The sequence below is a fragment of the Podarcis gaigeae genome, assembly GCF_964106915.1.
Source record: "Podarcis gaigeae genome assembly, chromosome: 17".
In the NCBI taxonomy this organism is placed as follows: Eukaryota; Metazoa; Chordata; class Lepidosauria; order Squamata; family Lacertidae; genus Podarcis; species Podarcis gaigeae.
The window spans coordinates 38,491,726-38,505,781 of NC_139694.1; the positions used below are offsets into that span (position 1 = coordinate 38,491,726).

The window sequence follows — 14,056 nt, forward strand, 5'->3', positions numbered from 1 at the left end:
TCCCTTCTGCCTCTGGAACCACACACACTGACCAACCCACATGGTCGCCCGTGTAAGTCACAGTGGTAAGGAGAGGAGAAGTGTGAACGTGGGTCTGAAAACTTGTTGCAAACCAACTGGATGAGATGGGATCAGGGAGGAATCAGTGTCCTCAGGGAGCCCTGGCTAGTTCTTTGAGTACCATGGTTTTATTGAAGAGTGAGTGAAGTTTCTTTTCCACTTCCTCACCATAAACTTACTGTCAAGTCTTAGGAACATAGAATTCCATTTTATATGGAGTCAGGCCATTGGTCCACCTAGTCAGTATTGTCTACACTGGCTGGCAGCAGCTCTCAAGAGTTTCTGGCAGGGGTTTCCCCTGGGGTCTTCTGCATGCACAACAGATACTCTGCCCCTTCTCTCTTCCCTTGCCACAAAGTCAGAACTGAACAGATGATGAAGCAGGAGGGGATCCATTTCTGACACCAGAGCTTTTAAATGTCAATGCTGAATGGCACAGAGGATCAAAAAGGAAAGGGAGAGCTCCCTTTGATGAACCGTGGCCTAGGCAAAGACACTGGTTTATGCAACCATCGAAGAAGGATAGCAAGCTTTGGGTCAAGCTGCCCACAGGAGGGGTGAGCTACTTTCTTTTCATGGACTGCCAAATCAAACCCAGTTGGCTATTAGCGCCTGTCTGTATTAACCTTTGGTGGCCAAGCAGCCCAGTTCCCTTGCTGTGTCAAGGGAAACAGAAGCTGGAAGCTAAAGGTAGCACAGCTCCACTTCTATCCATTTACACTGGTTTTTAGCAGTACCTTGGTCCTGACCCTATTATCTCTGAAGGAAACAACACTTCCAAATTCTGAATTGGAAGTCTGCAAAACACAAATCAATTTTTAGCGTTTATGCCTCCAGCAATCCATCAGCCAATTTTGCTTCTGAGTCGCAAACGCAGCAGCAGAATTGACTAAACAGATGAACATTGGTTAGATTATAAATAACAATAACAATAATAGTAATAGTAATCATGCCAAAATGATTCACTATACTTAAACCTAGAACTTGCCATGAAGATATGCCTGTCAGTCTAAGACTAAAACAAACTGTAATAAACAGCTGGTCTTGTTCCACAACTGAGAAGTAGCTGCATCTCAGCATCATAAGAAGAGGGATCAGACCAAAGGAGCCAACTGCATGTCTATGGGAAGCTCAGGCACATGAGGCCAGTAGCCTTTTCCTGCTGGTGGTATTCATGAGGCAGACTGCCCCTGCGGTAATATAAAGCCATCATGGCAAAGAACCATAGAGTGCCTTGTCTTCCAAGTATCTGTCTAATTTCATTTCAAAGCTGAACCGCTGGCCATCACCACATCTCAGAACATTTCGTTGTTTTAACTATGGTGCAGAAGTCCTCTTTGCCTGCTCTAAACTTGTCATGGTTCAGCTTCATTGGGTGACCTGGGGATCAAGTACTGTGAGAGATGGAGAAAAAACTTCTCTCAATCCATGTCCCCCATGTCATGCAAGCTTTTTGCACTCCAAGGTGCAAGTGAACCTCATTCCATGCACATAGCATAGTTTAATCCTGCCTGTTTTGGGGATTCCAAATGCCATCAGCCCCAGCCAGCAGGGACCAATGCCAGGGGGACAGGAAGCTGCATTCCAAAAACATCCAATGTTCCCCACTCTAGGAGCCAGGATCAATGGCTCCTATTAATTCTGGGATAAAAATAAGAGTTGCTGGTGATAATAAAAAGTATCATCATCATCAACAACACCATTGTTATTAATAAATTAATTAAAGTAATATCCTTCTCTTCCACCCAAAGGAGCCCAGAGTGGCAAACACAAAAGGATCAAAAATAAAATAAAAGCGCATTTAACACATTTCAAAACATGTAAAATTAGGTTGAGATGGGACAGACTGGAGCCTTCCATTCCTCTAATGAAAGTATGATAATGAGAAATCAGCAAGTGGAGTTTTAAAAAGACACTGGAGGCAAATATCATCACCTGCTTGTTTGTCGCAGAGCTGCCACTAAAGGGTCAGAAGCAGGAGCATGTTAAAAAGCCGGCAGTCTCAAAAATTGGCAAGTTTAAGAGCCAGTGCTCCTGGGTCCTGTTCTCACAGAGCAGGACGATATGGAGGCTCTGAGGTTGTGTCCCCAGCTCTACAGATTGGGGGCAATTCGGGTGGAGAGATAGAGGTTTCTTAACAAGTAAGAGAACTGACATTTTGCGTTCTGGGGTTTAAGTTTAAACTGCATGAGTCACAAAGCAAAGAAATCTAAATGTGGGTAGCCCAATAACTGTAGTTTATCCCTACAAACCCCCATCACCCTTCACAAACTACAGTTCCCAGGATTGGGAGGAATCATGCACTTTAAATGCACTTTAAAGGCATGGGGTGTGTGCAGCTTAAATAAAAGGGCTAAAAGCAATAAATAAAACAAAACTACAAAGCTCAAAATTCAAGGAAGTGGCCTGCTGAAACATTCCGAATCGGGCCAAAAGTTTTCAAGCTCTCACTGTAGCTGAGGCTTTGGACTGGTGTGTAAGGGTTGTGTGAACAAATGTCATAAATGTCAGCGGTAGTAAAAAAGAAGAAGCAGAGACATCACCTTGCCAACAAAGGTGCATATAGTTAAAGCTATGGTTTTCCCAGTATGGAAGTGAGAGCTGGACCATAAAGAAGGCTGATCACCGAAGAATTAATGCTTTTGAATTATGGTGCCGGAGGAGTCTCTTGAGAGTCCCATTGACTGCAAGAAGATCAAACCTCTCCACTCTGAAGGAAATCAGCCCTGAGTGCTCACTGGAAGGACAGATCCTGAAGCTGAGGCTCCAAGACTTTGGCCACCTCAGGAGAAGAGAAGAGTCCCTGGAAAAGACCCTGATGTTGGGAAAGATGGACGGCACAAGGAGAAGGGGACAACAGAAGACGAGATGGTGGGACAGTGTTCTCAAAGCTACCAGCATGAGTCTGACCAAACTGCGGGAGGCAGTGGAAGACAGGAGTGCCTGGCATGCTCTGGTCCAAGGGGTTACGAAGAGGCAGACACGACTAAACGACTAAACAACAACAGTAATGCTTCTGAATACCCATTCCTGGAAACCATAGAAAGGGTGAGGGATCTTGTGCTTGGGTCCTGCTTGCCAGATTCCCACACGAATCTGGTTGGCCACTGAGAACAGGATCCTGAGAACAGGCTCTCTCCTTCTGTTCTTAAGCATGGGAGACTGTGGGGACTGCCTGCCTATTCTGCCCACCCAGCCCTACCCAAAGCCTGGTACCTTCAGTGGGGGAGGTCTTGAGTCTCCTGCAGAGCCCATTGACATCGGTGTAGGTCTCCTGGACTTTCTGGATTGCCTCGGCGCCACGCAGCTCCATGAGGGAGCGCAACTCCGCCAGGGTGCAGCCGAAGCCGCCCGCATGGTTCAACTCTCGCCGTTGGCTTTTGGGGTAGAAATCCACGGAGCTGTTGGCCATGTCTCCCATGGTGGAGGTGAAGCTGCAGCTGAGCTGAGCTACGCTGGGCAAAGGTGTGGGGAAAGGGGGCAGGGGGTGAAGAGTTGCCTTGGGCTAGGTCAGCCTGGTAGACAGAAGGAGAAACCTGTGGGGATGGAACAGGAAAAGCCGTTCATTGGAGGGAAAGGAAGTAATTCCAGGAAATAACTTTGATCCCCCCCCCATGCCCTGGATAGTAACCTGCTCAGCTTCCCTGCTTACCTGCTCAGTCACAGTGGTGTCCTCTGTTCATCCTACAGAGCCCCAGATGGAGGAGCCACAAAGTGTTATAGAGGCCAGCCAGGGGACCAAGCCATGGAAGAGGTGGAAGAGAAGTCCTTGTCAGAGTGTGGCACCACAGGTCTCCCCACTGCAGAAAGAGAACCTGTCAGAAAGGCAACATGGGTGTTAGCAGAAAATTAAAAAGATAACCTTGCCATATACATGCATCTGCGCAAACATAAGCTGGATGTTTCTCTCCCCCACCCCCACAGCCCCTTTCATTTATTAATCCCTTGTTTGTTTGTTTGCTTATTTCCAGTATGGCCCTCTACATCCCAAGGTGTAGAGTCCTGGGTTCGAATCTCCCCATGACCATGAAGCTCATTGGACCAGTCACAGTCTCTCAGCCTGAAATACATCAGAGAATTGTTGTGAGAATAAAACGGGGAGGAAGGGGACCATGTATGCCACTTTGGGCACCTTGGAGGAAAGGTGGGATAAAAATGTGATAAGTAATATACAAATAACAGCTTAATAAACAAAAGCTACTACTTGTTTATAGAAGGAATGGCCATCTTTAATATTTTCTCCCATTTCCTGTAATACACCTGAGATACTTTCTCTCTCTCTCATGCGCTAATCTTGCTAGGTCAATTCATCACCAGTGGCCAGTAGTTGACAGTAGGTCACATCCATGTTCATAACAACTTATATTCATTTGAGTCGATTCTGTGATACTGTAACACACTTGCCTGCTATCTCTTATTCTGCTTGGTAAAACACACACACATTTTCTCCTTCTCTTTCCATTCATGATAAACCCATTCACTTAAGATTCACTTCATTCACTTCATGCATCTGACAAACTGAACTGTGGCCTACAAGGTTTCTGCCAGAAAAAGTTAGTCTTTACAGTATTAAATAATACTATTCCTTCTTAAAATATTACAAAGCTCTTTGTTCTAAAACCTTTCCCTTGATATGCTATTTCTCTGCATGCAGAGTGTTTTTTGAGGGCACGCATAAACATGAATACACACCTGTAGCTGAAGTGATGTGCTCCAATGAAATTATCACTCATTTCCATTGAATGTGTGAACTTGCCCTCATTAGACCTCAAATGTAAACCAAACTGGCCCCAGAGAGTATTCTTTCCCCATAAACAGGTGAGGACTACATGCTTATTCCTGATTCTGAGGGAGGATTCCTTTACATAGTGTTTAGAGCAGGATGGGGAACAACTGCCGGGGTCCAGGACACAACTTTGTCCCCAGCTCAGGCAGCAAGCCTCATGGGGAGTCTGTAGGTTTGCATAAGTGCTGCCTGGGGCTGATTAACAAGGGGATGTCTCCAGTCCGCCCCCCCATGCTTTAAGAAGTTAAGCACAATATTAAACTTTAATTGTTACGTATTGATTAAGGAATATACTGCATGAATGCTTGCTGAATGCATGTATGAATGCATATTTTAACAGCTGGGTAACTGACACTCCTAAATTAAAGCTTTGAGATATCAAACAATCAATGTACCCACCAGTGTCTAAGGCTATAAACAAGATGTACACTGTCTGGGGCCTCCCAATCCAATGCTGCTCGCAGGATGCGATAGCAAAATAAAATAAATCTGCATTTATTAATATATTTTACTCTATTTTCTTCACCTCCAAGATCCTGAATGAGTATGGCACAATAAGCTGCTGGAAAGGATGAAGAGCTGTCCAGGGTCCTGAAGCAGGTTCCTCAGCCCAAAGCTGTGCTTGGTGCTGATGCAGAGGAATTTAGACAATATTTTATGGTGACTGTACTAGTATTCCCACAATGGAACTTCTGTGTGACTATTACTTGTGTAAATATAGTAACATGTCGCAGACTAGTGAAATCGCAGCTCATCTCCTCCTGAAATTCCTCTGAAATATGGGGTATTTTGGACATATACTGCTTGCCTATTAATACATTGGTTAACCTCTGCTTTAAGAATGTTCTCTTTGAAAAAGTGTTGAGAACCCAGATCTACAGCAAAGATCTATCTTTCTTTGTCTTAAACACTTTAATCACTTCAGTTTTTGTATGTGCAGGGAGTTCCCATCCCCGCCCCAAGATAGGACCAAACATGCTATTTCTCACCTGAAAGATACAGTCCAGGAAATGTTTACCCCTGAATCTGCTGACACTATAAACTGTATCTCATCCATCACTGTTCATAAACCTGGCATCTCCACTGGTTCTACCATTACTGCCTAGCCCTGTTTTCATGACCTTGTCTCATTTCATAATCTTGTCTCATTTTAGCAAGGAGAACCCCCTGAACTCAGCTATAATCTGTTAGAATGCTCTGCATGTGTTAATTTCTGTTCTGCAAGATCTCATAGAATCATTGAATCACAGAATCATAGAGTTGGAAGAGACCACAAGGGCCATCGAGTCCAACTCCCTGCCAAGCAGGAAACACCATCAGAGCACTCCTGACATATGGTTGTCAAGCCTCTGCTTAAAGACCTCCAAAGAAGGAGACTCCACCACACTCCTTGGCAGCAAATTCCACTGTCGAACAGCTCTTACTGTCAAGAAGTTCTTCCTAATGTTTAGGTGGAATCTTCTATCTTGTAGTTTGGAACCATTGCGCCGTGTCCGCTTCTCTGGAGCAGCAGAAAACAACATTTCTCCCTCCTCTATGTGACACCCTTTTATATATTTGAACATGGCTATCATATCACCCCTTAACCTCCTCTTCTCCAGGCTAAACATGCCCAGCTCCCTTAGACGTTCCTCATAAGGCATCGTTTCCGGGCTTTGACCATTTTGGTTTCCCTCCACTGGACACGTTCCAGTTTGTCAGTGTCCTTCTTGAACTGTGGTGCCCAGAACTGGACACAGTACTCCAGGTGAGGTCTGACCAGAGCAGAATACAGTGGCACTATTACTTCCCTTGCTCTAGATGCTATACTCCTATTGATGCAGCCCAGAATTGCATTGGCTTTCATCTGATGCATGAAGACGTTCCCTTTTGTAGGAGATGAGGAGTCAACAATGGCACTGTAACTATGCAAAATTATAAAATGCTCTGAAGACCATAAGACAAACCAATCCTTCCTAAAATGAATTGTGTTTGAGGGAAGCATGTTGCTGAATGTCTTGTGCCAAGTGATTCAGGTGTGTGTGTTTCCCCAGAAGAGACACATTCCCATCCACCTGACCACCCTCCCGGCCCCACTAGAATCAACCTTATCTCTGCTCTTGTAATTGTAATCATCAGCCAAGAGTTAAGTAACTGGGTGTTGTGTTATGCACACTCAACAGGGCTTTGGGCTTGGGCTTGTTGAACAAGCATTGCCATCAGCAGAATGCCACAAAGCAAACTGCTTAAAAACTGAAGGGAATTGTAAAAGCAGCTTGTGACATTGGACAGGAGGAAATCACCACTGTTCAAGTTGGGGGGAAGTGAAAACCCCCACATGGTATGCCCAAACACTCAAATTTACAAAAATATATAGCAATTACTTTGATCCAATACGTAAGCTGGGTAAACCTAATCCCTTCCTATTTCCCCAAAATTTGTGGAAACTGAGCTGTCTTCACATACTCAACCAGGCATGTGGGAGCTCATTTGTTAAGGTGTGCCCCACCCTGCAGGTGTGCTATGTGTGCAAACTCCAGGAACCACTTGGGCAAGGCCAGTCACATGGGCTGCCTGCATGACTGGATGAGTGTCTGAAGGAGGCCTAATTCAGGGGACAGATTCCAAAGCCATGGCCAGGGCTGTAGGAACACTGCTATTCTGCATAATGAGAGGAACTGTGCAGAGCTGGCTATTGGATACCAATTGGAGCGGCTGATAGAGCTCTTTAGTGGTCAGTGGGTGGCACTTCAGTCTCCTTTGCATATCTCTTTGTTCCTTCCCAGTAGCAGCCAGAGTGGCGGGGAGGGGCAACTCTCCTGCCACCAGCGTTATCACAGTTCACATGGGCAGGGCTGGGGCAGGGTGGCAGTGAGGTCGCAGCTGTGTGGGTGCACTGACAGAGATGCTGGTTTGGCTCTGCCGGTGCATCTGCGCAGCCCAGACCTCACCACAATGCTGCTCCACCAGAGCCCCGTCCAGTGAAGCTGCACCGATGCTGGTGATGGGATGGCTGTTCTGTAGTCCTGTCCCACCACACAGGTTGCTATCACTCTTCCCCGTCACTTCCAGAAGTAGATATACAAATGACACAAAATAAAATAAACCATGTAAAGGTGCTTAATTTACACAGATTGCAGATATCAGCTTTTCTTGGCACAGAACTGGGGTTACCTGGATGCAGAATTTTGCTTATTTTAGCACACACAGCCCTGGTCATGCTTGCACTTGGATCTCCTCCCTTCTCTTGCTTCTGGTTGGTGGAGTTGACTGAATGGGAATTCGAATCTTTAAACAAAGTCCTTTGCAGCTGCCTAGTAACTGGATGACATGCTCCTTAACCACTTCCAGATCAGCCCCAAATGGGTGGGAGTGCATCCTGCCGTTGCTAAGAAACCATACAAGGCTTCTCCCCTAGTGTTGCAGTTTCTGCCAGAGATAGAAAAACAGCAATTGCTCATTGGCATGTATGCAGATCTCCTCATACCCTAGTAATGAGCCAAGGCTCAGTAACTAATCAACCAGGTCTCAAAAGATGCTTAAATTGGGAGCCTCTAGACCTGCACTGGACTACAATTCCCATAAACCCTGACCGTTGGCCATGCTGGCTAGGGATGATGGGAGTTGGAGTCCAACAACATCTGGAGGACCACAGATTTACCATCCCAACCAAAAGCATACACAGTGATCAGTTTGTAACAAATTTAGCATAAAGTCATCTACCTTACCATTACACGTACATCATTTTGTTAATTGCTTTCTATTTGTTATTGCTCAGGTTTTTTAAGAACTCAATTATATTATAAGGTGCATATTTTTTTTCTGAGAGTGGGTGATACACATTTCGGCTGCTGAGCTCCCAAAATACTACCAATAGATATAAAGGGATTAAACAGCTGGACATTTCTGTAATAATACCTAAGAAATTATTTCAATAATACATCTTTAATACTGCAAATACTAATGAAACAGTCTTTTCCTTCATTACAACCTCAAAAGCTATGTAGCAATTTCTAGCATATTTTATTGATCTTATATGGGCTCAACCACTATTGATAATGGATTTCAAGGACACCTTTTTAAAAGCCCAAACAACTGATGAGGAACAATATTTCAGATGGTAGCCTGCCAAGGTGGTTTAGAGAACAGGGTGCTGAATTCAGTACTTGGGGAAATTGTTTCCAAATCTTAACCAGGAATCTCACTCAGTGACTTTGGATCAGTCATTATCCTCTCCTTCTACCCTGCCCTGAAGGATTGTTAAGAGCATCACAGCCAGCCCAACACATTTTTCTACCAGGGGCAGAACAGCAAACAGTACCTACTCCTCAAGTCCAGGTGTATAGGACCCTAGACTGGCCAAGTTATTTTGGCACCCACGGCAGAAAGTCCCATAAGTGCCATTCATCCCATGGGAGTAAAAATAGAACAATAAACGAAAAGGTAACATTGACTAGTTTTTCATGGCACCCAGACTCTGCTGCCTAAGGCAGCTGCTGAACTCCGCCAAACAGTAGGGAATGAAATGGAGAAAATCGCGATCCAGCTGCCCTGAACTCCTTGGAGAAACAGATAAAAATGTGGTGAATGAATAAACAACACTACTATTCCATGTTCCATGTTCCAAAAGTAGGGGAACTTATGTAGAGAGTTGAGGAGAGCTTCCCCGCTTTTGTGGCTATCTTTCAGTCCCTAATGAAGGCTGGGCCATAAATGCGTAAAATAAAATACATCGGTATCAACTGAAGGTATGAATGGACTAGTAACTTTTTGCAAACCTATTTACAAGGCTGAGCTAAATAAAGAATGTGCAGTAGGCAGCTGGGAGCAATGAGGGATACAGGGAATGTGGACTTTTAAGGCCTGCAGCTCATGCTGGAATCTGTTACAAGGACAAACATTAAATCCTAAAGTGCCCCCTAAAGGTACAGTATATAGAGATGTTCTCTCACTTCTGTTTGTTGAGTGCCCAACTGCTTCTGGATTCAGTCCCATCATATAACATTCACAAAGCATCCTCTTGAAAACAGCCACACCTGAATAATTCTGAATTTTTAGCATCCATTTACAAACAACTAAATTTTTGCTGCTGCACTAGTACCAGGAAATCCTGAATTCCTGGGCAGGTGTAACTTGAATACAGAGCTAACTCATGCTCTGGCAATTTATGCACACACCTGCCCCCCACATTACTTGCTCTTTGTGGGGCTGCCCTTGAAAATGGCCTTGAAACTTCAACTGGTGCAGTAGGTGGCTGCCAGACTGCTAACCAGCTCTGGCAGCTGGAATCATTCTGGAATACTTGTACTGGTTGCCTATACACTTCTAGGCCAAATTCAAGGTGTTAGTGATGACTTATAAAGCCCTGAATGACTCGGGACCTGGATAGCGAAAGGAGCTCCCCTCCCAGAACTAGACTTCCCGTGTTTAAGATCTTTATACTGTGGTGTGGGAAGGGGCCTTCTCTGTGGTGATGCCCTGTTTATGTCACACACTGAGGGACAGTTGTTGCTGACTCTGCCTTTGTTTGTTCTAACTTAAGATGTAGCTGTATACCAAGGCTTTAAAAAGATGTTAGTTCAGACAGGATTACGGCAGAAGGAAGGAAATATTCTGCACAGCAAGGATGGGGAACCTTTGGCTCTCCAGATGTTGCAGGGCTACAATTCCCATAATCCCCACTGGCTGAGGCTGATGGGAGTTTGAGTCCAGCAGCATGCCGAAGGCCACAGGATCCCCACTCCTGTCCTACAGTCTTAAAGGCAATAACTGCTGTTATTATTAATATTTTATCTGCCCTGCCATTCTGGGTAGTGCATTGTTGTTCATATTAAACCTTTGTGGTTTTTAAAAAATCCAGTTTCAGTACATGTTAAACATAAATTTAAATTTTACCACAAAACAGGTATTGAAATGTGTAATTCGTGTCAATATTTGAATTTCCAAATGTGTTTTATGCTAAATTATGTATCTTTTTAATGCATTTTGATCCATTATTTGAGATGGGAATTGTATATCACAAAATTCAGAGAAGTGCAAAATGTGAAAGGCAAATATGTTCCAGTCCATCATATGCAAATGGGCTCAGTTCACTTAAAATTCTCCCTTATTCCTGGACACAAAGAGGCTGCTACTTCCTAACCATGTTTGTAGCTAGGATATCCAGCCTAGATTTCTGTTTCACATGAGCTTCTGCTTTTCTGCTTAAGAGAAAACTCTTTGCTGTCACCAAGGGTCATTCTTACACTCGTGAAAATGGCCATATGCAGTCAGACCAGTGGCCTAGTTAACCCTGTTGTCTGTTGACAGGGACCACACAGATATGACAGGCGGACTCTCAAGCAAGGCAAGGTTCTCAAATTGGACCCCTTCCCTGTTATTAGTCTCCGCTCCCTGGTATTCAGAGGCATACTATCTCTGAATACCTTTCATAAACCTATCTTCAATTTGTTTAAAAACCATCACAATGCCATGTGGGCCTGAGTTCCTCAGGACAAATTAAACACTGCATGAAGAAGCATTTAGTCATCTTTGAAACTGTTGTTTTCACTTTGAAAAATGATGTGACATATATGTGCTATGAAATAATAACAAACTATTTAAAGTTTTACTAGTGACAATCATTTGTTCCTATTATTATTATTATTATCAGCAGCAGCAGCAACAGCAGTAGGGCAGATTAGAATGCAGCGCGTCATGGCTCAGTGTCAAACTGCAGACACACAGAACGGGTCACCTGATACCTTTTATTGGACCAACTTTCACACACATACACCAAAAGAAGTTTGTCCAGCAAAACAAATCTCTTTCCTCATCTCTTTCCTTGGAACCAATAGATCAATAATCTCTGCAACTTGCTGTGAGGAGGTAACAGGCAGCATTCCACTAGAATGGCACCATTTCGTAATGACTTGAGTGAAGGAAACTCATCTGATCTTTCAGATAATTAAAACATATAAATGTTGCTAGTCGCAACGACTGCAGAGGATGTGATTTTAAACCTAAAATGATTTTGGTTTATTTGAGTACCAGGCTGGAAGCAATAAAATTAAATTGAGCACATTCAAACCATTACATATGAGAAATAAAAACAAAATGAGCGACAGTTATCTTGGCTTAGGAGCTGCTGTGGAATATCATATGTGAGCTACAAGGAAATATGAGCACCATTTAGGGCTTAGCTGGACTATTGCATCTGTTTTGGTCAACATAATTTAAGGAGCAAACAAGCAAATTTGAGATTATTTGTGTTAGCAGCAAGGATTAGAAATGGTTTGAACATGAGACTACTGAAATATTATTTATTTTATTTCATAAAATTTATATACCACTTGACTGTAAAAAACCCAAAAAACCCTAACCCTCAAAGCACTTTATAACAAGAAAAACAGACAATGACATTATCGGTAAAAACCATTAAAACAACTATTTTAAGCATTCAAATTTCCCCAACCCCATATTCAGGTGAATTGTTCTACAAGGATTCACAGGGGCTCTCTAGGGTAGTCTGGTTGGCAAAGGTTGCTCTGGGGTTTCAGTGAGAAGGGTGGGGGGGAGATGCTGCTCAGGATGCAGGGCCGGCCCACCCATGAGACAAGGTGAGACAACTGCCTCAGGTGACAGGATCCACAGGGGCAGCAGATCCCAATGCAGATCTTTCTTTCCCCTCTTGCTCCTGATGTAGACCTTCACTCCCCACTTCTTCTCTAGCAGGGAGAGCGGAGGCATTTTGTCGTTTGCCTCACGTGCCAAAATGTCTCAGAGAATGTTGGGCAAAGGGGTATTGAGAAGCTTTCGTTGGGGTGTTATTTGAATTATGTTTTTGTATTGTTAAGGTTTACTATGAATGATGAGAGATTTGTTTGATTTTATTATATGATTCTCAATGAGAATGTTTTTATTAACATATTATTTGAATATTTAAATGTTGCCATATTTTGTAATCATGTAATCCCCCCTCCCCTTGTTGTAAACCACCTTAAGCATGGGAAAGCAACATGCAAATAAATGGGGATGTTTCTTGGAGATGCTGGGGGTCAATCCTGGGACCTTTTGCATGCAACCTGCTATGCCCTGCCACTCAGCTGTGGCTTTTGCTAGGTTGCAGCCTGCAGGATTTTTCTATAGAACAAAAGGTATGTAGGTATCTGCACAGGTGTGTATTGATGCGCAGGTGGGCATGCAAATGAATAGATTTGATACCGATCAATGTCTGCTTTGTGCATCACCTTGAGGAGCCTTATGGCCAAAGAGCAGACCCAAAATGTTATAGATAAATAAATATTGTGTGGCCAGATCTTCTGGGCACCTCAGTGGAGGAATCTGGTCATTGGTGTGGGCTGTCACAGCAGCCCTGTGGGGCCCCCTCCCCTGTCAGGAAGTGGCGCTATTAGAGTGGAGCACCCAGAAGATGGAGAGTGGGCAAGAGTTGCAGGAGGAAGAAAAAGGGAGGGAGGGAGGGAGGGAGGGAGGCAGACAGATGGACCAACGGAGGAGGAGCAGCAGAGCAGACCTGACCCCAATGGCCACGTAAGAAGTCACTGGCAGAGTGTGAAAAGTGACAAAAAGCAAACTTTTTGAGTTTCTGGTCCATGGTCTCTCCCAGCTTTAGAGGCTCCGATACACCTCCTTGCCAAGGGCGCAAGGGAGCCCAATACACTTCTGTTGCTGTTTGATCCATCTGAGTGCTAAAGAGCAGTTTCCCTGGGGGAAACAGTGGGACGAGAGAAAATGTGAAAAATCCCTAAGTCTAAGGCAGCTTCCCAGGCTCGTAATGGCATAAGAATTGGCCAGACTCTTCTCTCCCTCACCCCCTTCTGGTCAACTGGCTACCCTATTTATATCCAGCAGCATTGATGGTGGTTCCCATGGCCTCCCCTCCCCCTTTATAGCCACACAACAACCCTGCGAAGCAGATGAATCGGAGAGGTCGGGACTGCTCAGGCGGACCCAACAAGCTTTATGGCGGAGCAGACATGCATGAATCAGGGCCTCAGAGCTGACTCACTACCATACGCTACTCCACACTGGCTCAGAATTCACTGCTTCTGCTGGGGGCTTTTCAAAATTAAATCTGGCAATCTTGGCTAAATATATCCATTATACTGCTTTCTGCCTGATTTCAATCCACATCAAGGTCTGAGTGACCACTCAGACTTCCCCCTGTTTCTGAAGTCCAGAGGTGAGAGTGTAGGTCCTTCACTGGGGTTGGCACCCAACCTGTGTAAGACA

The 14,056-nt window shown here is 44.4% G+C and overlaps 1 protein-coding gene across 11 annotated transcripts in view; it reads right to left on the bottom strand.

The window, feature by feature from the left end:
• ATP2B3 (ATPase plasma membrane Ca2+ transporting 3) overlaps nucleotides 1–14,056 on the bottom strand; it is a gene marked incomplete at its 3' end in the record, with an annotated part of 126,609 nt that overhangs the window by 70,582 nt on the left and 41,971 nt on the right. For 8 of the 11 annotated variants that reach the window (XM_083718450.1, XM_083718445.1, XM_083718449.1 and 5 more), the window contains exons 2-3: nucleotides 3,713–3,875; nucleotides 3,277–3,596 (exon numbers count right to left, since the gene is read on the bottom strand). In XM_083718450.1, coding sequence (XP_083574576.1) covers nucleotides 3,277–3,481 — 205 coding nt within the window. In that variant the 5' untranslated portion in view covers nucleotides 3,482–3,596; nucleotides 3,713–3,875. Of the gene's footprint in view, nucleotides 1–3,276; nucleotides 3,597–3,712; nucleotides 3,876–7,999; nucleotides 8,255–14,056 lie in introns of all 11 variants that reach the window. The other 3 variants (XM_083718451.1, XM_083718453.1, XM_083718446.1) reach the window with 1 other exon arrangement.